Source organism: Thamnophis sirtalis, unplaced genomic scaffold (assembly GCF_051295495.1).
Source record: "Thamnophis sirtalis isolate CommonGarterSnake01/CBP01778 unplaced genomic scaffold, rThaSir2_p1.2 scaffold_15, whole genome shotgun sequence".
Classification (NCBI taxonomy): Eukaryota; Metazoa; Chordata; class Lepidosauria; order Squamata; family Natricidae; genus Thamnophis; species Thamnophis sirtalis.
Window position 1 is genome coordinate 39,933,375 of NW_028261395.1, and position 21,586 is coordinate 39,954,960.

The following is a 21,586-nucleotide window of genomic DNA, read 5'->3' on the forward strand; positions in this document are numbered from 1 at the left end:
TGAGCCTGAGATGTTATACTACCCATAACAGTTGCCAATTTGATTCTCTTCCGTGGGCCAGCCACAGGCCCTTTCCCCGGCTGGGCTGAAAAGTTTCCCCCTGCACACTCACCATCCAATGTAGCACTGGCAAAGGTTCTCGTGGGAAGTGGCCTGCTTAATGAGGAGCTCCACCTGGGTGGGCACGTCCAGGGTTTCGTCGTGGGAGAAGTCTCGTCCTTGGCAAGGGACAAACAAGAGGGGGGTTAGGGAACATGGGCCTTTCTCAGCAAGACAGGCAGTGTAATCACCACAAAGACTAACCAGTAGAACCATTCCATCAAGGTTTTCTGTTCTGACCTAGAACAAGAGAAGCCAACTCCTGGTCCCAACAAAACCCCTTTTATTAACTGACTGTGAATTCTGCTCATTCACATCCAGCAAAGTCTTTCCAGGGAGGATTTACAGTCACAGACCTTCTCTGGCTTGGAGAGCTGCCAGGCCGATATCTGCGGAACTTGGCAAGGAGTCTGAGAGAGTCAGGAACCAATGAAGCGAACTAATTGTCTCCTGCAAACTCCACTCCCCTTTCGCTCCTCTTTTATTTCCTCTGGGAGGAGCCATTCATCGTTCACCTGTAGCCTTACTCCCAAGCCCTGTTCTTTAGCCGTTCCCTTCATCTGACAACTCTGCGCATGTGCACACTGGAAACAGGCTCCAGCTGTTTGTCTGCCTCACTGATGTCTGACTGAAGGCAGCTGATAAGTGTCAGACAGCCCTGGCCCCCTCTCTGCCTCTGACACAGAGCCTTCCCCAGACTCCAGGACTGGCCCATGTTCCTCCCCAACCTCCGACTCTGCTGCCAGCTCCACTGGCGGGCCATAACAGTTTTCTTCCTCTTCTGGATAAGGAGTTTTCACACTTGATGGATGTGAGCACTTAGAATTCAACCTTTGCCATCAAGTCTTGACTGACTCCCTCATTTTCTCTTCTGATCTTTACAGCATCATCTAAGTGCACCTATTTCTGGCTTCTCTCCTCCTCCCCACGTTTTTCACTATCATCCTCCTGGACGATAGTTAAAACTTGCAAATTGTTTGTGACAGGAGTCCTGTACAAATGATGCACAGGTTAGTTAACTTACCTGTGAGTTTATCCCGGACTCTGTTGATAATCTGAATGGCTTTCTTATTTAGGGCTTCTGGTTTCACGAGGCCATCCCCAACTAAAAGATAGGGGGGGGAAAGAGGGGGGGGGAAGGTGAGCCATAGTTAAATTTGAAGATTCTGAGCTATCCATTTATTTGCATCTTGGGTAGAATCCTTAAAAGTCAGTTTTCTCGATTCTGATTAAAGGGGGAAATGATCCTATCCATAGTCCAGTTTTGAACACTCCAACCTTGTATATTAACAAAGCAAAGAGGAACCAGATAATTTTCTTTGAAAGGCAAGACTGGGGGCTTTTCAATTGTAAGCCAAACAACATGGTTTCTTCTTCTCCTCCTCCTCCATGTTAGTTGTAAAGTCATGTCCGACCCATTGCGACCCCATGGACAATATTCCTCTAGGCCTTCCTGTCTATCATCCCCCGGAATCCATTTAAGCTCATGCTGACTACTTCATTGACTTCATCCAGCGACTTCATTCTCTGCCATCCCCTTCTTCTTTTGCCCTCCATCGTTCCAGTATGAGGCTCTTCTCCAGGGAGTCCTCCTTCCTTCTCATTAGGTGGCCAAAGTCTTTGAGTTTCCTCTTCAGGATCTGGCCTTCTAAAGAGCAGCCAGGGTTGACCTCCTCTAGGACTGACCGGTTTGATCACCTTGCAATCCAGGGGACTCGCAGTCCAAAGGGACTCACAGGAGTCTTCTCCGGCACCAGAGTTCAAAGGCCTCCATTCTTTGGTCCTCAGCCTTCCTTATTGCCCAACTTTCACAGCCATCCATTGCAACTGGGGCAACCATAGCCTTGACTATGCGCCCTTTTGTTGGCAGGGTGATGTCTCTGCTTTTTAACATGCTGTCTAGATTTGCCATAGCTTTCCACCCCAGGAGCAAGTGTCTTAATTCCTTGGCTGCAGTCCCCATCTGCAGTAGTCTTGGAGCCCAGGAAAATAAACTCTGTCACTACCTCCATTTCTTCCCCATCTATTTGCCAGGAATGGAGAGGGCCGGATGCCATGATCTTAGTTTTATTCTTCTTATAACATTAGTTTACTCAAAGAAACTGCAAAAGTAAATTGAGGACAGAATAAGATACTTTTATATGAAAGATGGAATGTGGAACCTGCCACCATGAAATGTTGTGGTGGCCCTTAATGCAGAACAACTTTATAAAGGGGTAATCGAACCCCTCACGAATGTGACCATTCATCTTTTTATTAGTAAGTTGTTTTATGTTATACATTTTGAAGCAGAACAATTTTAGAGATGTGTTGTTTGGGATCCATTAAAAATGGATCCCAAACAAGAAAAAACCAGGCCCTCTAACTTACTGAAGGAATGGATAGATTCAGGCACTGTTGTTCCAGCTTTCTTGTGAGCTGTTTCACCCAGTTCCACGCTGTCCAACATTTCTTTAAAAAGGAGGAAAGCGGTTAGATAAAGACAAAATATTCTGCTCCTGAGTTTCCTTGTGTTACATTGAGATGGATTCAAGCAGGCAAAGAGGTATAGGCTGCTTGGGAGAGAGAGAGAGACAGAATTTAGGAATTAGACTCTGTGTTCCAAGATGGTAAAAGACAGGGGGAATTTAGGGCATTTAGGGGGGATTATGAGATGTGGTCTAACCCCAAAGCCTCCATGGGGACTCCGAGGGCTGCCCTCCCTTCCCCTTCAACAGAGGGGAAAAGGTCAAGGGGTCAAAAGAAGAGCTTTGCAAAGAAATAATGTTGGCTCGTTCGTTGGTGCTTCCATCTTGCCGCGGCTTAAGCCAAATTAGAGAAAGGAGAGGGAACTCAAATATTGTGCCCATTCAACACAACGTAGAGAAAAACAGAGGACGCCTTGGTCCCTGCTCACCGACTGACTGGCCAGCAGAGTACGAATCTGTCCGGGTCCGAGATCGCTTATTACCTTTGGTGTTTGCTGCAAAGAAAGAAAGTGGGGTCATTCCAGTTTCCCTTCCCCCCACGCCAGGGGTGGGTTCCTGTCAGTCCTAACCTCTTCTATAGAAGAGGTTCCACAAATCTACAGTGCTGTTTACAACCGGTTCCAGCTCCCTCCCTCCCGCCCGTCTGCACATCATCAAGATGAAGAGCGAGAGGAGGAATTCTGGGAGTTGAAGTCCACAAGTCTTAAAGCTGTCAAGTTTGAATACCCCTGGGGGGTTTTTTCCTAAAGGGTTAGGGGTGCAAGGGTCTTGTAACTTGACAGATTTAAGACTTGCGTGCTTCAAATGCCAGAGTTCCTGAGCCAACATTTTGGTTGCTAAGCAAGAGCGTTGTTAAGTGAGTTTCACCACATTTTACAAGTTGGCCACGCCCACCCTGATTATGGCTGGCAAGCCACTCCCACCCGGTCACATGGCCGGCAAGCCACTCCCACTCGGTCACATGGTCGGCAAGCCACTCACACAAAGCAGGCAAGTAAAGTCAATGGGGGAAACCAGATTCCCTTAACAACTGTGTGACTAATTTGACAACTGCCATGATTCACTTAACAACTGTGGCAAGAAAGGTTGTAAAAAACCGGGCAAAACTCACTTAATGAATTTCTCACCTAGCAACATCAACTTTGGGCTCAATTGCGGGCGTAAGTTGAGGACTACCTGTCATTAAACAACCACCTAAATTGTCTGTTTCTTTACGTGAACAGGGATTGTTAAGAGGAGAGCCATGTTAGTTCTATGCTAGCCAAAATCAAGTATTGGGTAACACCCTTTTCCAATGGACAGAATTATATTAGAAAGCAGGTGGTTTCCTAAGCTACAGCTCAGACTGGCACCTGACGTAGGGAGCTGCAACTCATAAAAACTAGAATAGAATAGAATACAAAAGAGAATAGAATACAGAATGGAATGGAGTGGAATACAGAATAGAAAATAGAATAGAATACAGAATGGAATGGAATACAGAATAGAATAGAATAGAGAATAGAATAGAGAATAGAATAGAGAATAGAATAGAATAGAATAGAGAATAGAATAGAATAGAGAATAGAATAGAATAGAGAATAGAATAGAATAGAGAATAGAATGGAATGGAATAGAATAGAATACAGAATGGAATGGAACGGAACAGAATAGAATAGAATACAGAATGGAATGGAATAGAATACAGAATAGAATAGGGAATAGAATAGAATACAGAATAGAATAGAATAGAGAATGGAATGGAATGGAATAGAATACAGAATGGAATGGAATAGAATACAGAATAGAACACAGAATAGAATAGAATACAGAATGGAATGGAATAGAATACAGAATAGAATGGAATGGAATGGAATAGACTAGGGTAGAATTCTTTATTGTCCAATTATAATTTGATACACAATATCTTTGGTGCATATGCTATTTTTAAAAATGGGTGAGTCAGGTAACTTGTAATCAGATTCTTGGTTTTTAGACTAATCTGTATTCTAAGCTGATTTTGGGGGTACTGCCTGGGAGAGAGAGGTGGTTCAGGTCTGTTGGGTCCCCCAGCCACTGTCTATTCATTTCCGGCCAACCTACTGTCCATCAGCCTCCAGTTGAGCAAGGGGTCGTATACGAAGGCTTCTAATACGGCCATGACGCTGTCTTTGTGCTCTCGTAAGACTTCCATCACGGTGTGGCAGGTGATTCGGTAGTTTCCATCTAAGCCTGTGACCTGGTGGGGGGAAAGAAAAGGGGGGGGGGGAATGTCAGTTGAGACATGGTCATGGTTGTCCCAAAGGTGCTTTTTTCAAGAGGCAACTGGACCTTCAGATTTTTCTTTGAAGACGTTTCTATTCTCATCCGAGAAACTGAAACTTCAGACCTGAAGAAGCTTCTTGAGCCTCCGACCCTCCCGAGCTCCGTTTTCACTGGTAGAGGCATCGTGGGCTGGTCCTTTGCTGTTTTCAGGCTGGCCCCATGGACCAGATCTAAGCACTCTGCAGGCAACGTTCATCCCCTGGGCCTTGAGTTTGACACCCCTGTTGTAGGATCTGGCTTACCTCCATGGCGTTGGTCAACATCCGGGTTAGCCTGAAAGGGATCTTCTCAGGGAATTTCTCTCGGGTCATCGCCACCTAAAATCCAGGCAAAGAAAGGCTTCAAAGACAGGAACAGTGAGTGCTGAAAGGCATCGAATTCAGGAAGGATTGTGGTTCGGGTTCCTGAGGTTTTCATTTAAGTTGGCCAAACTGATTTCAGGACCATGGTAGTAGGGAGCAAAATGATGGCAGAATAGTTGGTGGAATTGGGTATGTCTAGTTTAATGAAAAGAAGGACTAGGGGAGACATGATAGCAGTCTTCCAATATCTCAGGGGCTGCCACAAATAAGAGGGAGTCAAGCTATTCTCCAAAACATTTGAGGGCAGGAGAAGAAGCAATGGGTAGAAACTAATCAAGGAGAGAAGCAACCTAGAACTAAGGAGAAATTTCTGACAGTGAGAACAATTAACCAGTGGAACAACCTGCCTCCAGAAGTTGTGAATGCTCCAACACTGGAAGTTTTAACAAATATGTTGGACAACCATTTGTCTGAAGGGGTGTAGGGTTTCCTGCCTAAGCAGGGGATTGGACTAGAAGACCTCCAAGGTCCCTTCCAACTCTGTTATTCTGTTCTGTTCTGGCTTATCTTCTATTCAATGTCTTTCCTGATCTTCACTCCTTTTTGGGTTCAGCTCATACTTTCCCACAGCAGAAAACCCTGAATTGCCCATATTTAAGTTAACATTAAAAAATTAGGTCTCTCTGTGTGTCATGTCACTTCAGCCCTGAGTGGATACGAAATAAGGAGTTTTTTTTCTTAACTTATCTTAACTGAGTGCTTCGTTTTCTAAAAAGCAAATCTCACCAGCTTACCTCAAAGCAATCTCCAAAGTCGATGTGCAGGATTTTGCCACTCAGTCGGTCCAGCATAAGGTTGGAGGGATGCCTGTTTGAAAGAACCACACTATTTACTGAACAATTTGTGGCAGGAACTCAGAATGTCACATCCTATATCTAACCCCCCAGCCCCCCCCCCAAACGATTAAATAAAGCATAATTCTGCTCGGCTCAATTCTTTGATTCCCTTTGTCAGGTACTGAGAATTTAATAGCTGCCAGCTGATGTAAGGTTGTATACTGTAATCTGTAAGCTGATGCAATAAGGATGATATAGCAGTATAGGTATAGCCTATTTAAGACTGGTGGGGTCCATGCAAGTCATTTACCATTTTAAGATGTGTCTATATATAGGTGGTCATTAGAGGGTGTTTCTCTCTCTCTCTCATGTATCTCATTTTTCTTCTTGCATCCATAGCTGAGTGGTAAGGGATTAACTCTGACACCCAAGTTTCTTTCCAAACTTTAGTTCGTATTTATCTATGGGCACTGCATACAATTCAGCAAATTGACCTGCATCACTGTTATGAATTATGATTTATTAATAGGTGATGTTTGTGAACAGAGCAGGGATTGTGAATGCCTTTTTATTCTTTAGGGAAATAGGTTTAGTTCCACTTGCCTGTCGCCAAGACCCAAAATGTAGCCAACCATCGACATCACAGCTAACGAACGAGTGTAATTCGTTCTTCGGTCAAACCACACCTGTCGAAACAAAAAGTGGGTGATTTATGCCCATTTGGGACGTATTTTCTTTTTTCTTTTAGAAAAGAATGTGGAACAGCAGCTCTTTCAGCTCTTAAAACAGATATTTGAAAATGGGAAGTAAAAACAGGGTGGATTGTTTTATTTGTGTGTCAATTTATCCAAGATTTTATTCCAATCTTGACTGGAAGACCAGAAGCATTTTCAGGGTTTGGAAGAAGGAACAGGAATGGGCCTTAGCTGTACCTCTGAGCTGGGGCTCTTCAGCCACAGAAGCTTGGCCAGGTCATCACCGGCTGTATTGTTGACGGCGTGTTCGAACACTTCCACCTTTTGCATTAGAGTGAGATGATCGTAATCAGGAGCCATCTAAGAACAATCAGATTAACAACATCCATTAGTCATTGATATCCTTTTTCAGGGAGGAGGAAAAAAAGTTTGGACAGGTAGGAAAGAAATGCAGGAACCATTCTGATACTGGGTGTGGCCGCTGCTCCGGAGAGCAAAACTAACGGTGTATGTCTATGGAGATTCTCGGTCCTCCAGGTCATGGTTGTCCCAAAGGTGCTTTTTCAAGAGGGAACTGGACTGATTGGTTTTTCTTTGAAGATGTTTCGCTTCTCATCCAAGAAAAAGCCACCCTTTTCAAGACTGAAAAGTCCACCTTTTGGACACAGAGGTCCGCTGGTTTGAAAGAACAGACCACTCTCAACAGAGGGGGAGGGATATGACATCCTCTATCTCCAGTCTACCACACAGTCCTTTCAGCAGTTCCAAAAAGGCTCCACATTGATTTGCACGACTCAGGTGACTCTGAGGACACAGATGAACCCTCCAGGTGGCCTCAACGACTCTCTAAAAGGATGCAAATGACCAGCTGTCTGCAAGGAGTGTAAATCCTTCCATACCCTACCATCCAATCAGAGCTGAAGAAGCTTCCTGGATGAGAAACGAAATGTCTTCATAGAAAAACCATAAAGTTCGGTTGCCTCCTGAAAAAGCAACTTTGGGAGGACTGTGTATGGCTATCAAGCTGTGTCTCCTCAGCCTGAGATTCAGGGACAGAATACATGAGTTGCAAAACTCTGAAGATTGAGCAAGTGGCAGAGCTCACCCTCAGCATGATGCGATGCTCAATGTTGAGTAGGATCTTTTTCTTCTCCCTGTAGTCTCGAATCAGAGCGTGCAGGGTGTCGCAGTGAGGCACCCAGCCTATAAGGCCTGAGTTGGTGGAGAGAGGGATCACCGCATAGCGCTGGATGCTGGAAAAGGAGAGAGGAGGAGGAGAATCCGCATTGTAAAGGCTGGGATTTGCGCTCGCAGACAAATGGGATTTAACAAATGTGCTCACAGACACACTTGGAGGCCAAAGTACGCACTGTCCTAGTGAATTTGCAGAATCTGTTGGCTTAGATGGAGCAGCCTGTAATCATGGCCGAATTGGGTCTCACACAAAGACCCTGCTGGCATTGGCAACTTCATGCTACTTCTCTCATTCTTAAAATGGGATTGCTAACTATCGCAGCATTCAAAAAAAGCATCTAGTAAAGTTATGGCAACTCCACCAAAGTTGCCTCTTCTCTTACAACCCCTCTATATTCCGCTTCTATGTTCCACTGTATCGTTCCCGTTTAATAACTTGCTCAACAGCTCCAGGTGCCAATGCCACCCATCCCATGTGTTCCCATTAGTAGGCCAGGGTCAAATTACTGGTTCAGAAAATCAAATTCTGATTGGCACATTGGCAGGGATCATGCCATAAGTTTTAGTTAACGGAATTCTTCTGCTTCATTGACTCCATTTGCAAAGTTATGTCCCTAAGTAGGAAGCACAACTAACCCCTTGAATAATAAGCACCCCTAGCATTGGGGTGGTCAAGGCTGGCATTAAAGCCAAACATATTGGTGATGAAACTGTATTCATGTCATCGCAAACAATGACAGATACTTGTTGCCCTTTATCTTCATTTTAGTTTATGTTTTACCGTATTTTTCAGAGTATAAGACGCACCTTATACCACCGAAAAGAGAGTGAAAATTTAGGTGCGTAGCCCCACCCACCCACCGTCCCCCACCCTTTGGCCTCTGCCTCCCAACAATTTACCTCCTTGCAGCAAAGGGAGAAAATTGGGCTTGCAGAGGCTGCAATAGGCTATGGCAATCCCTGCAGCCTGAAGCAGCTGATGATTGGGAGGCCCCTGCTGAAATTGAAAGTGAAACTTGCTGTTTGCTGCACAAGGTAAATTGCTGGGAGGCAGAGGCAAAAAAAATTTCTTGTGCTGATCACACTGTTTGCTTTTTGCTGCAAGGAGGTAAGTCAATAACTGTAAATGCCTATAGAATGTTCAAATTATTAGACTTATTTTTTTAAAGACATCAATCTTCTAGACAACTTAACAAAATGAAGAAGCTTTTAAAATAAATGCTTGATCTGAAGAGGCCCAGTGCTATTGTATCTTCTTTTTAAATAGCAGAGAATAACGTATACTTCCAGAAAGCCACATCAATTTTAACAGCATTTGACCAAGTAGAGTCTGAAAATGTAACACCACAGTGTACATCCTCTGTACTGTTTGCTGTTCGTTGCAAGGAGGAAAACTGCTGGGAGGCAGAGGCAGATCTCCCCCGCCCTTGTTTTCCTCCCCAAAAGCTAGGTGCGTCTTATACTTCGGAGCGTCTTATACTCCGAAAAATATGGTAGTTTATTACTTTCAGGGCTGAGACTGATGCATTTCTAGTTTCTAGAACTAGAATAATTAGTTGCTGACTTTCACCCATCTTTTTAGCAAGCCATCTATGCTGGCTGGGATGAAGGCAGGTGAGGCACCTGAGGTTTTTACGGAGGGAAGTGGGGTCGTTGGCGAGGAGAGTGTTCACAAGGCCGAAGAGCTGCATCACTCTTTCATCCTGGCGAAGATCCTCGTGTCCTTTCAGAAGAAACACAAACTCGTGTCCGTTGCTTCCTGTGGAAAAGGAAAAGGCACTCTTGAGGTGTGTAAAACTGATGGAACCAAGAAAGAACTTGTCTCCGAGGCAAATTAGAAGGGGTAGCATTATGTTGCTTTAGTGGCACAGTGGTTAGAATGCAGTACTGCAGGCTATTTCTGCTGACTGCCGGCTGCCAGCAATTTGAGTCTCACCGGCTCAAGGTTGACTCAAACTTTCATCAATAAAATGAGGATCCAGATTGTTGGGGGCAATGGGCTGACACTGTAAACCACTTGAGAGAGGGCTGTAAAGCACTATGAAGTGGTATATAAGTCTAAGCGCTATTGCCATTGGTTAAGTTCCTACAGTCAAATAATAAGCACACACTGCCCTTGTTAATTATGAACAAGGCAAAATGTACTAGAATAAAACAAAATCTCATAGGCCAAACATTCGCTGATCCTTCCCGAGCTTCTTCAATTGTCACTACACCCATTAATTTAACACTTCCCCTTTCTTAGCCTGGATGCATTTTATTGCTTGACTGATTTGCCTCCTTAAAGGCATCTGCTCGTGAACTGGACAGCTACAAGAAATTGATTTGTTCTGCATCCTGAGAGGTACATGAATGGGATATGGCTGCCCAAGGAATCATTGCATCGGCTTGCTCTTCCTGAACGCAATGTCTTTTTAATTGGATGCCGTTCTGTAAGAGGGAGCCGGCAATGGATACATCTGGAATCGGTCGTGGCTGAGAGAAACCAAGCAAAGTCGGAGGCCCCCGAGAAGCCCCCAAAGCTTCCTTGCTTGTCAGAGCCAATTTCTCACCCATTAAGGTCAACTTCCTCGGCCTCTGTTTGGAGGTGATGACTTGCAGGGAGGGCGCGATGGACTGAATGCGGATGATCTGCTGATTCGGGTCGTACGTCCCCGGGACGGCCAGCTCCAAATCGCGGCACATCAGGAGTTTGGGGGAAACGTACTGGAGCTCCAAGGAAGTCAACTGTTGTTGGCAAGATGGGAAGCAAGCAAAGGAAGCTGGTTAGGACGTGTTCTGAAGGACAGATGGGGGAAAAAAATCCCCACAGAAAATGAGGATCCTCTCTCCCCAGACCTGAGGCAGCTGCTTGGAGATGCGCCGGAAGACGTGATAATACAGATCCCAAGCCTGGGTGAGATCCTTGACGTTTCCTGATTTCATATATTTCCGGCACCATTCCTGGGCCTCCATCAGATCTCTGCCGTAAGCCTGCAGGAAAGGAAAGAGTTGCTTTGGGCTTGTAGGCAGATTGTGTGGATCAGACCTTCAGGTTTCTAGGTCCTATCATATCTCAAAACTTAAAATGGACACCTAACATCAAAAACATCATCAAAAAAGCACAGCAAAGAAGGTTCTTTCTGCGCCAACTCTGAAAGCTCAAACTGCCCAAAGAGCTGCTGATTCAGTTCTACAGAGGAATCATTGAGTCTGTCATCTGCACCTCCGTAACTCTCTGGTTTGGCTCTGCAACCCAACAAGACAGTCACAGACTTCAGAGGAGAATCAGAACTGCAGAAAAAACAATGGCTACCAACCTGCCTTCCATTGTACGCTGTATGCTGCACGAGTCAAGAGGGCTGTGAAAATATTTACAGACCCCTCACACCGTAGACATAAATTGTTTTAACTCCTACCCTCAAAACGACGCTATAGAGCACTGCACACCAGAACAATTAGACACAAGAACAGTTTTTTCCCTAATGCCATCACTCTGCTAAATAAATAATTCTCGCAACACTGCCAAACTATTTACTAAGACTGCATTACTATTATTCTTCTCATCCTTCCTATTACCTACCTCCTCCCATTTATGACTATAACTATACTACTTGTATCCCTATGATTTATATGAATTTATTTGTTTCCTACTATGATTTGATTGCTTATTTAGTAACCTACGACTATCGCTAAGTGTTGTATGTATCTTATGAGTCTTGATGAATGTATTTTTTTTCTTTTTATGTACACTGAGAGTATATGCACCAAAGACAAATTCCTTGTGTATCCAACCACACTTGGCCAATAAAAAATTCTCTTATATTCTATTCTATTACAACTTCTGGAGGCAAGCTGTTCCACTGATTAATTGTTTTAGGAAATTTCTCCTTAGTTCTAGGTTGCTTCTCTCTTTGATTAGTTTCCATCCATTGCTTCTTGTCCTGCCCTCAGGTGCTTTGGAGAATAGCTTGATTGGCTCTTCTTTGTGGCAGCCCTTCAAATATTGGAAGACTGCTATCATGTCACCCCACTCCTTCTTGTCACCGAACTAGACATACCTAGTTCCAGCAACCGTTCTTTATGTTTTAGCCTCCAGTCCCCTAATCATCTTTGTTGCATAATTCATTATGTCAGATGGAGGCTGTTCCTTTAGGCCAGTATTCCGATCTCTTTTTTTATGGGTAAGCCTGCAATGTGATTTGTTTCTCTCTTTCGTTGCTACCTGATTGAAGGAGGTCTCCTTGAGCGTCTGAGGCCCACGCTCCATCATGGCATGCAGCGGCTCGAGCACTTCGAACATCCCCTTCACGTTCCTCTCCCCGAAATAGAGGCGAGATGCTTCCTCCAGCCCTTCGTGCCACATCTCGTGCCACAGGATGGCCACGCGGATCAGCTCTTCGCTTACCTGGTGGCAGAAAAGAGGAAAGGCCCCCCCGGGAGAGGTTAAAAGGCAAAGGGGGGGAGGGTTTTGCTGGCATTCAACTGCATGGGAGGCTCAGTCACTTCACTGAAGCGTGTTCTATGTTCTCCACCCCACCCTGCTGGGATGAACAAGGCCAGGTTGAAGGAAAAACTACCCTCTCAGCAGTGGAAGATTGGCATCTCAAACCTACACCAATTGGGAAAACACATCCTCTTGATATGAACGAGGGACATTCTACCATATGTGGTGGACCTGCCTAAAAACTAAGAAATATTGGATGAAAATTTAAAAATGGTTAGAAGAAATTACGGAACAAAAAATAGTGATGAAACCAGAACTGTTTCTACTAGGGATTATGAAGGGAAACCTAAGCAAAGAAATTCAATATATCATACTCCATATAATAACCGCAGCCAGAATTACTTTTGCTCAGAATTGGAAACAAGAAAACATTCCTTCGAACACAATGATAATAAAAAAGGTGTTCGACTATGCAAAAAAGAATAAATTAACCATGGAATTAAAAGATAGAGAGGAAATAATTGGCTAGAAACTAGATACATAATTAATACATAAAGAGTACCTAGGAACATTAGTAAAGTGAAAAACTGTATATAAGTTAAAGGTATTACCTTATTTTTCGGAGTATAAGCCCCAACATTTTTCCTCAAAAAAGAGGTTGAAAATCTGTGTGCGTCTTATACACACGTCTTAAAAAATACACAGCATTTTTTGTCTCGCGAAACCCTACCTCTTCACTAAAATGGCCATGCATAGCCCTTAGGAAGCTTCCAGAGTGCTCCTGGGGTCTGGGGAGGGCAGAAATGAGCGAAAAATGGGCTGTTTTTGGGAGGTCTACAGAGTACAAAAACTTTTTTAAAAAAAATTTGCCTCTTCAAATCTGTGGTGCATCTTATTCTCCGTTGCGTCTTATACTCCGAAAAATGCGGTACACACACACACATATGTAATGTATAACATGTAATGTATAAAAGACCATAAAACTGTCTGTTCAATCAAGAGCAAACTTTCTGCCTAGAGTTTGTATAGCAGAAGCAGCTATAGCCGCAACCTTAGAGATCTAACCCAGACTGACTGCTAGAAGGAGTCACACAACTGTTCTCAGGAGACGCATAAAGCTGCTTCTTACACAATTCAAGCAATTACACAATTCTGTAACAAAAGGGCCTTTAGCAAGTTCCCCTCCCATTTTTTGTCTTAGCAACAGCAGAGAGTATGCACAGAGGCAAGAGAGCTTACGACAGACTGGCAGTTTCCCCCGATTTTAGGAAAAGATCTCATTCTCTGCCCAAGCTTGCTTTAAGTGGACTTTAGGGAGCCAGTATATAGTAGTTACAATTCGGAGGAGGGGCAACAGCTTGGAAGAGATTATCCAAATAAGGATTATAAAAGTTAATAAGCCAGAGCAGAACCATATGTACAGGAACTGAAAGCTCAGTGGAGAAACTGGTTTTTTTATTTAAATATGAAACTTTTTGAAAATCCACTCTTTCAGAGCCCTGATCGAATTTCTTTCAAACTGCGTATACTATAAATAAGCACGCACAAAAAAATAAATAAACCTCAGTGTTTGTAAAACTGAATAAAATAATAAAAAGGAGCAGCATTTCCACAAAGGCAAAGCTAGTAATTGGGAGTGAACTGGGAAAGTAAGTTAATTGAAATGATATACCGTATTTTTCAGAATATAAGACGCATCTTTTTCCCTCAAAAAAGAGGCTGAAAATCTGGGTGCATCTTATACACTGAATACAGCATTTTTGGCCTCCCGAAACCCCGCCCCTCTCACCAAAATGGCCGTGCATAGCCTTTAGGAGGCTTCCAGAATGCTCCTGGGGGCTGGGGAGGGCAGAAATGAGCAAAAAATGGGCCATTTTCTGCTCAATCCCCACCGTCCCCGGCGCCAGGAGCACTCTAGAAGCCTCCTAAAGGCTATGCATGTCCTTTTTTTGAAGAAAAAAACAAACGGGCCCATTTTCGTGAAAAATGGACCATTTTGAGGAGGTTTGCAGAGTGCAAAAACGTTTTCTTTATAATTTGCCTCTTCAAAACTTTTGTGTGTCTTATACTCCGGTGCATCTTATACTCCGAAAAATACTGTAAATCGACGAAAATCAGTGTGAGGGCATAAAAGAATGAACCAGTTCATTTCCTGTGGTTTTGCATGTGGGAAAAACATGGCAGGACGCAGTTTATATATTACTGACCATCATGGCTTGCTGGACGAGCGTGTTGCTGTGTTCGCACATATTTTTCAATATCTTGTTAGCAGCATTGTGCCGGGCTGTTGTCGTTGACTTTGAGGCAACTGTCAGTGGATAGATCAGAGCCTATAGGAGGGACAAGAAAAAAGGAGCAATTCATCAAAGTTTGGAGTTTGATAGGTGGTCTGTGTGAAGACTCTGTGTTTCTCACCTGGGGATGGTACCTTCCAATGTCAGTGAGCAGCTGGTAAATGAGCCGTCCCACCAAAGGCCGAGGTGTGTCAATTCTTGCAATCAGCTGTGGGATCACCTGATTTTTCAGGGGAGCAAAAAAAAAAAAAAAAAAAAAAAAGGAGAGATAAGAATATAGAATAACAGAGTTGGAAGGGACCTTGGAAGTCTTCTGTCCAACCCCCTGCTTAGGCAGGAGGAAACCGTACACCACTTCAGACAAATGGATATCCAACATCTTAAAAATGGCCAGTGTTGGAGCATTCACAATTTCTGGAGGCAAGTTGTTCCACTGATTAATTGTCCTCACTTTCAGGAAATTTCTCCTTAGTTCTAAGTTGCTTCCCTCCTTGATTGGTTTCCACCCATTGCTTCTTGTTCTACCGTCAGATGCTTTGGATAATAGTTTGACTCCCTCTTCTTTGTGGCAGCCCCTGAGATATTGGAACTCTGCTATCATGTCTCCCCTAGTCCTTATTTTCATTAAACTAGACATACCCAATTCCTGCAACTGTTCTTCATATATTTTAGCCTCCAGTCCCCTCATCATCTTTGTTGCTCTTTTCTGCATTATTTCTAGAGTCTCCATATCTTTTTTACACAGTGGCAACCAGTTAAGGAGAGGGGAGATTATTCTTTCCCTTCTTAAAGCTGTATAACCAGGCAGCTGCCACTAAACAAATTCTACTATCCCCCGCAGGAGGCAGAGCTTCCTATCTCAAAATCCAGAGCTCCATGTCAGAACTAGGCTGTTCGCTGGAGAACAGTCCCTGCCAAAGAAATGACCAAAATACACAAGAAGGAGAAAGAATATTTTGCTGACATCACATATCAGCAGGTGCCCATATGGAAGGGGGAATGCTGGCTGGAGAATTCTGGGAGTCGAAGTCCACCCAAGTTGAGAAACACTCACTTAAGAGTAAGACAGGTGGTTCACACTTTCGTACCAGTCCCTTACCTGGAGCCAGGTGTCGATCTGGATGGCCTTGACCCCTTCCACCAAGGCTTCATTGACTTCTGGCCAGTGGCCATAGTCAAACCACAACGTAAGAACCCTGGAGAAAGAGAAAACAATTCCACGAGTTCCGTTTTCTTCCTTAGATAAGCACACAAGGAAGTGGGGGGGAGTAAGGCACTTTGCCCTTGGGCTTACCCTCCCGTTACCCCATTCCAAAAATTGATGATTAAAGGTTTCAAATCAAAAGGCACCTGAGCGTATCCTGCAGGTTGTTTCCCCGGGACAAAGAGATGGATCGGAAGAAGCCCTGAACTGCCGGCACGGTGTACATCAGGAGGGTTTTCGACAAGTCCTGTCGGGAAGAGAGAAGGAGGGATGAGTCTCCCCCCAAGAAAGGGGGAATTGGGGATTTCTCTCTCTCTCTCTCTCTCTCTCTCTCTCTCACACACACACACACACACACACACACACACACACACACCCCGGGAGCAGCCTGACCTCTGTGACCTTCTTCTGCACGGGAGAAGGGGCAGGGCTGTTCTCAGCGCTCTCGGCCTCGCTTTCGCTGTTGCTGCCTTCCGTGTTGGCGCTGGTGATGCTGGTCCCGCTGGCATGGCGTAGCTTCTTCTTCTCGTCCCGGGCCTGGTTCTGGAGCTTGTAATGCAGGACCGCCTCAAAGTTCATCACTGCCCAGGCATGCCAAGCCTGGAAAGAGAAGAGGCACCTCTGGCATGATTTGGTTGTCCCTGGAGGGCAGTGACTGAGGCACCAGTTCAGTCCTTGAGCCATTTCTTCACCTGTTAGCTCGTTTTCCCCAGAAGCAAAACTTATATGGACTTATCTCCCCCCTTCTCCAATTTTTTTCTTAACTCTTTCAAGGACAATGATGCAATCTGGCTTTTCCTGATCAACGCCCCCGTTCCTCCCCCCCATTTTGCTTTTCTCTCAAACCTACATTTGTTCCCTTTGAAACTTAACTACGGAGGCCACACCTGCTTTCCTAAAAGTTGTATACCGCTTAGCCAGGATCCAATCTGGGTCGGTCACTGGGACCGAAGATTTTGTTTGTCTTCTGAGCTTTTGGACTCATGCTGGAGCCCATTTTCAGGGAGCCGTGGTGGCGCAGTGGTTAGAGTGCAGTACTGCCGGCTACTTCTGCTGACTGCCGGCTGCCTGCAATTTGGCAGTTCAAATCTCACTGGTTCAAGGTTGACTCAGCCTTCCATCCTTTTGAAGTCGGTAAAATGAGGACCCAGATTGTTGGGGGAATAGTCTGGCTCTGTAAACCGCTTAGAGAGGGCTGGAAAGTATATAAGTCTAAGAGCTATTGCTAACTTCTGTTTGGTTTGGAAGACAAAACCTCTGGTCCTGGTGACCGACTCAAATTGCATCCTACAACATTATTCTGGGACGCATGTATTGGCCTTCGCTTTTTATGTAGGCTGTGTCAAATTTTTCAACTTCCCACTTTAGAGACATTAGGGGTGCTCAAAAGTTGTGACATGCCTTGGGGACTGTAAATATATTTTGGTTACTTTAATATCATTTAGATGTGCTTGGTAAGTAACTACGTACATAAGTATCATAACTTTTTCATATTTGGTTTGTTTCACTTTGCCAACTGGCAGTCCTCCAACACCAATTCCAGTCGCACCGTTAACAATCCAAATGAAAATGGGGATGTGGCTTCTTCATGTCAGCCTTTGACTCCCTTCCTTCAGCACTGCCATGGTTTTACCTCCAGAGTTTCAGACCAGAGCGAGTCCTTCTTGGTGAGACAACCTGGTTCCTGGTTTCTTATGCCGGCGGCACACGAGTGCCGGTACTAAAAGCCACCGAGGGACCTACCGTATTTTTCAGAGTATAAGACGCACCGGAGTATAAGACGCACCAAAATTTTGAAGAGGCAAATTTAAAAAAAAAAAGTTTTTGCACTCTGCAGACCTCCCAAAAATGGCTCATTTTTTGTGAAAACGGGCCCGTTGTGTGTGTGTGTGTGTTTTAAGGGCACGAATAGCCTTTAGGAGGCTTGTACAGTGCTCCTGGGGGGTGGAGAGGGCAAAAATGAGCAAAAAACACCCAGTTTTTTACAAAAACGGGCCTGTCTTTTTTTTAAAAAAAAAATGGCATGAATAGTCTTTAGGAGGCTTGTAGAGTGCTCCTGGGCCCATTTTCGCTCATTTCTGCCCTCCCCAGCTCCCAGGAGCCTCTGAAAGCCTCCTAAAGGCTATGCATGGCCATTTTGGTGAAGGGGGAGGGTTTTTTGGAGGCAAAATTTTTTGCTGTATTCAGTGTATAAGACACACCCAGATTTTCAGCCTCTTTTCTGAGGGAAAAAGGTGCGCCATACTTCGAAAAATACAGTACCTCTGACCTGACCTCTCCCTTGACTTACTTTGTACCAATTGCGGTCATGCTCTGTAGAGGCGCTGTAGTACTGCAGGACCTTGGGAATGGTGCTCTCATTGATGCCTTGTAGGTTCAGCTGCCACTCTCCCAGTTTCAGGAAACACCTGAGAACAGGACAAAGAAATCTGGGTTACCAGGAGGAGGAGGAGAAGGTGGTTATCAAATCTGAGATGAGGAGCAAGTTCCTCCACATCTTCTGATTGTGCACTATTTCTTTAAGTTTTTCTATGCTGTGTCTGGTGTCAGCTTTGATAGTGTCCAACCACCACGTCCTTTGACAGCTTGGTTTCCTTTTACCATTAACTCTTCCAAACCTAATTGCTTCTTTCTCCAGTGAATTCCCCCGAATCATCATTATCCTCTTTTAATGGCCCTATGATCCCTTGTGGGGTGGAGTCTGGGCAACTGAATGGAGCCGAATCTTTACTGGCCGGATGCCGTTCGTGTTGCCATTGCGGAGTTTTTTTTCCTTTTCAGCAGATATATTCTCAGTGTGCCCAGAGAGAGAAATATCTGCCTCTGCCTAGGATTGACCTCACAGCCTCCTGATTGTGAGGCAAGAGGTCTACCTCTAGGCCACCGCACCACTCAAATGAATTCTGGATCCTGGATGATCAGCCAGAACGAGGCCACTGTCCACCTCTGGGGGATGTAACTGCATCAGGGCCCAGGAAGGAAACTCACAAAGCAGAAATGTCTTCTTAGGGAGTCTTAAGTACATTTTGCCTACTGACCCACTGTTTCTAGAGAGGTCCCTGGTGCAAACTCAGATACTAGCTACTTAAAGAGATATTTACAATACTTCTTGCAATAATCTTATTCTGGTTTATTGGAACCAGACATTGGTACCTGTATACCAAAGATATGAACAGATAAACTTTTAATCTTGTAAAAGTAAGAAATAAGACTTCGGGCAGGAGTCCCACATGATTTAGATTAGCTAGAAAGCAGGATTTTGGGAGAACTGGTAGTACAAAAATCCTTTAAAAAGTAAAAAAAAAAAGTTCCGATGATCAGCTGTGCGACGATCAGCTGTACTGTGTGATATTTGGAACTTTGAAAAAACTTTTTAAAGCCTTTTTTAACTATCAGTTCCCCCGTATCGGTAGTTTAAAAATGCTTTTAAAAAGGTCTGAGGATCAGCGACAATCAGCTGTTCTGCGTGATCCTCGGAACTTTAAAAAAAAACTTTTTAAAGCATTTTTTAATTCCTGGTTGTCTTGGGGGTTGGTAGACCAGCCTTGGGCCACAGCATGCCTGAAACTGGTCTGCGCAAACAAGCAAAGCCCCATCCGCAGGATGCAGGCACCACACAAAGCCACACACCCCTCTGTCTGTGGAAAAAAATCTCTCTCCACAGAACTGGTCCCTGGTGCCCCAAAAAGTTGGGGCAGGTGCGTTAGGGTACCATTCCTGGGTTTGGCAAGATGGTTGCTCACCGGGCCATGAGTTTGTGAAGCTCCTGTCGGTGCTGCTGATCCTCGGTGGCGATGGCATGCTGAGCCTGCTGCTGCATCATCTGGACAAAATGCTGCATGTGCTGGAAGGCTTCGATCTGCAAGATGGGAAGCGAAGCAAAGGGGTTGCTAAGGAGACCGTCTCCCTCCTCCTCCTCCTCCTGGACCACGCGGGGCATCCCCTCCTCTTCTGCTCTTAAAAGCCATTTGCCCAACATGCCGTTCGAAGTACAGTTGGTGCAAAACTTCACTTAGTGAACGTTTGAAGTTACAATGGTCCCGGAAAAAGTGACTCATGACCATTTTTCAACCATTGCAGCATCCCTGTGGTCACATGATCAAAATTCAGGTATTTGGCATATGACTCATATTTATGACAGTTATGGGGGTGTCCCAGGGTCGTGCGATCACTTCTTTGCAACCTTCCAACAATGGGGAAGCCAGATTCACTTAACAACCATGTGACTGACTTAACATCTGCAGTGATTCACATAAGCATTTTGGCAAGAATGGTCATAAAATGGGGCAGACTTCAATTTTAAAAAATGTCCCACTCGGCAACCGAATGTTTGGGCTCGATGGAGGTCATAAGGAGAGGACTACCTGTATTTGGTGCTGGGCATTAAGATCTGCAAGGAACTGTAAGGGAAAGGGAAAGGTTCCCCTCACACATCTGTGCTAGTCGTTCCTGACTCTAGGGGGCAGTGCTCATCTCCGTTTCAAAGCTGAAGAGCCAGCGCTGTCCAAAGATGTCTCCGTGGTCATGTGGCTGGCATGACTCAATGCCGAAGGAGCACGGAACACTGTTCCCTTCCCACCAAAGGTGGTCCCTATTTTTTCTACTTGCATTTTTTACATGCTTTCGAACTGCTAGGTTGGCAGAAGCTGGGACAAGTCACGGGAGCTCACTCCGTTATATGGTGCTAAGGATTCGAACCGCCAAAATGATCGACCTTTCTGATCGACCAACTCAGCATCTTATCACAGTTCTTGCGTAAAAGGCCTCTTTCTTCAGCATCCAGATACGGTAGGAAATAGACACAACTCCAGAAAAGGAGGGGAGAAGACATGTTCTCTTCAAAATTGTGGAGGGGAGGGAGGGGGAAGATGGCAAGGAAGGAATCTCTGGCTTGGTTTTAACTGCCAGCATTGCAACAGCTCTAAGACAGAAAGAGTTCTGCAAGAAAGGGACGCCATCCTTAAGAGAGTAGCCCTGTCCTACCTTGCGGGCGCTTTTCCACATGTGCTTCATGTATGCGTAGGTTACTTGAGGGTGAAGAGTGGGCAAGGGATGGTCCAGCTGTCGGGATGGGTCGACACCCAGGAGCAACACCAGGGTTTTTTGGGCTAAAGCCTTCGGCGAGGAACAAAAGGAGAGACAAGTTAAACACAGAGCTCACATCCAGGCCTTTTCCTCAGCAGGTTGGCTGGGGGATTTTGGGAGTGGAAGTCCACCTTTCTGAAAAGCTACGGAGCAGAGGTGGTATTCAGCAGGTTCTGACCAGTTCTGGAGAACCGGTAGCAGAAATTTTGAGTAGTTGGGAGAACCAGCAAATACCACCTCCGACTGGCCCCATCTATTCTCTGCCTCTCGAGTCCCAGCTGATCGAGAGGGAATGGGGATTTTGCAGTATCTTTCCCCTGGAGTGGGGAGGCAATGGAGATTTTACAGTATCTTTCCCCTGCCACGCCCACCAAGCCATGCCATACCCATAGAACAGGTAGTAAAAAAAAAATTGAATCCCACCACTGCGGTTCCACCACAAATCCGCGGTAGACTAAAGCGCGCTTGACGAAAGCGCGTACGTGACATCATCACAGCGCGATGAAAACGGCACGCTGTGAGCGGTAAATTTAAAATTAACGCGAAAACCGTACCCTAACCCCCCCAAACCTAACCCTAACCCTAACCCTTAACCTAACGCTAAACCTAATGCTAACCCTTAACCTAACCCTAACGCTTAACGTAACCCTAAACCTAACCCTAACCCTTAACCTAACCC

The 21,586-nt window shown here is 45.0% G+C and overlaps 1 protein-coding gene across 2 annotated transcripts in view; it reads right to left on the bottom strand.

Moving 5' to 3' along the window:
- Positions 1-21,586, bottom strand: part of MTOR (mechanistic target of rapamycin kinase) — a 78,914-nt gene that overhangs the window by 2,150 nt on the left and 55,178 nt on the right. For both annotated transcript variants that reach the window (XM_087702220.1, XM_087702219.1), the window contains 22 exons: positions 20,806-20,937; positions 19,566-19,681; positions 18,113-18,230; positions 16,216-16,422; positions 15,969-16,069; positions 15,718-15,814; positions 14,740-14,838; positions 14,532-14,654; positions 12,103-12,285; positions 10,737-10,871; positions 10,451-10,625; positions 9,522-9,657; positions 7,810-7,957; positions 6,942-7,064; positions 6,613-6,695; positions 5,968-6,040; positions 5,114-5,188; positions 4,650-4,785; positions 2,996-3,061; positions 2,470-2,550; positions 1,124-1,204; positions 113-218 (listed from right to left, as the gene is read on the bottom strand). In XM_087702220.1, the coding sequence (XP_087558346.1) occupies positions 113-218; positions 1,124-1,204; positions 2,470-2,550; positions 2,996-3,061; positions 4,650-4,785; positions 5,114-5,188; positions 5,968-6,040; positions 6,613-6,695; positions 6,942-7,064; positions 7,810-7,957; positions 9,522-9,657; positions 10,451-10,625; positions 10,737-10,871; positions 12,103-12,285; positions 14,532-14,654; positions 14,740-14,838; positions 15,718-15,814; positions 15,969-16,069; positions 16,216-16,422; positions 18,113-18,230; positions 19,566-19,681; positions 20,806-20,937 (2,594 nt within the window). The remainder of the gene's footprint in view (positions 1-112; positions 219-1,123; positions 1,205-2,469; positions 2,551-2,995; positions 3,062-4,649; positions 4,786-5,113; positions 5,189-5,967; positions 6,041-6,612; positions 6,696-6,941; positions 7,065-7,809; positions 7,958-9,521; positions 9,658-10,450; positions 10,626-10,736; positions 10,872-12,102; positions 12,286-14,531; positions 14,655-14,739; positions 14,839-15,717; positions 15,815-15,968; positions 16,070-16,215; positions 16,423-18,112; positions 18,231-19,565; positions 19,682-20,805; positions 20,938-21,586) is intronic.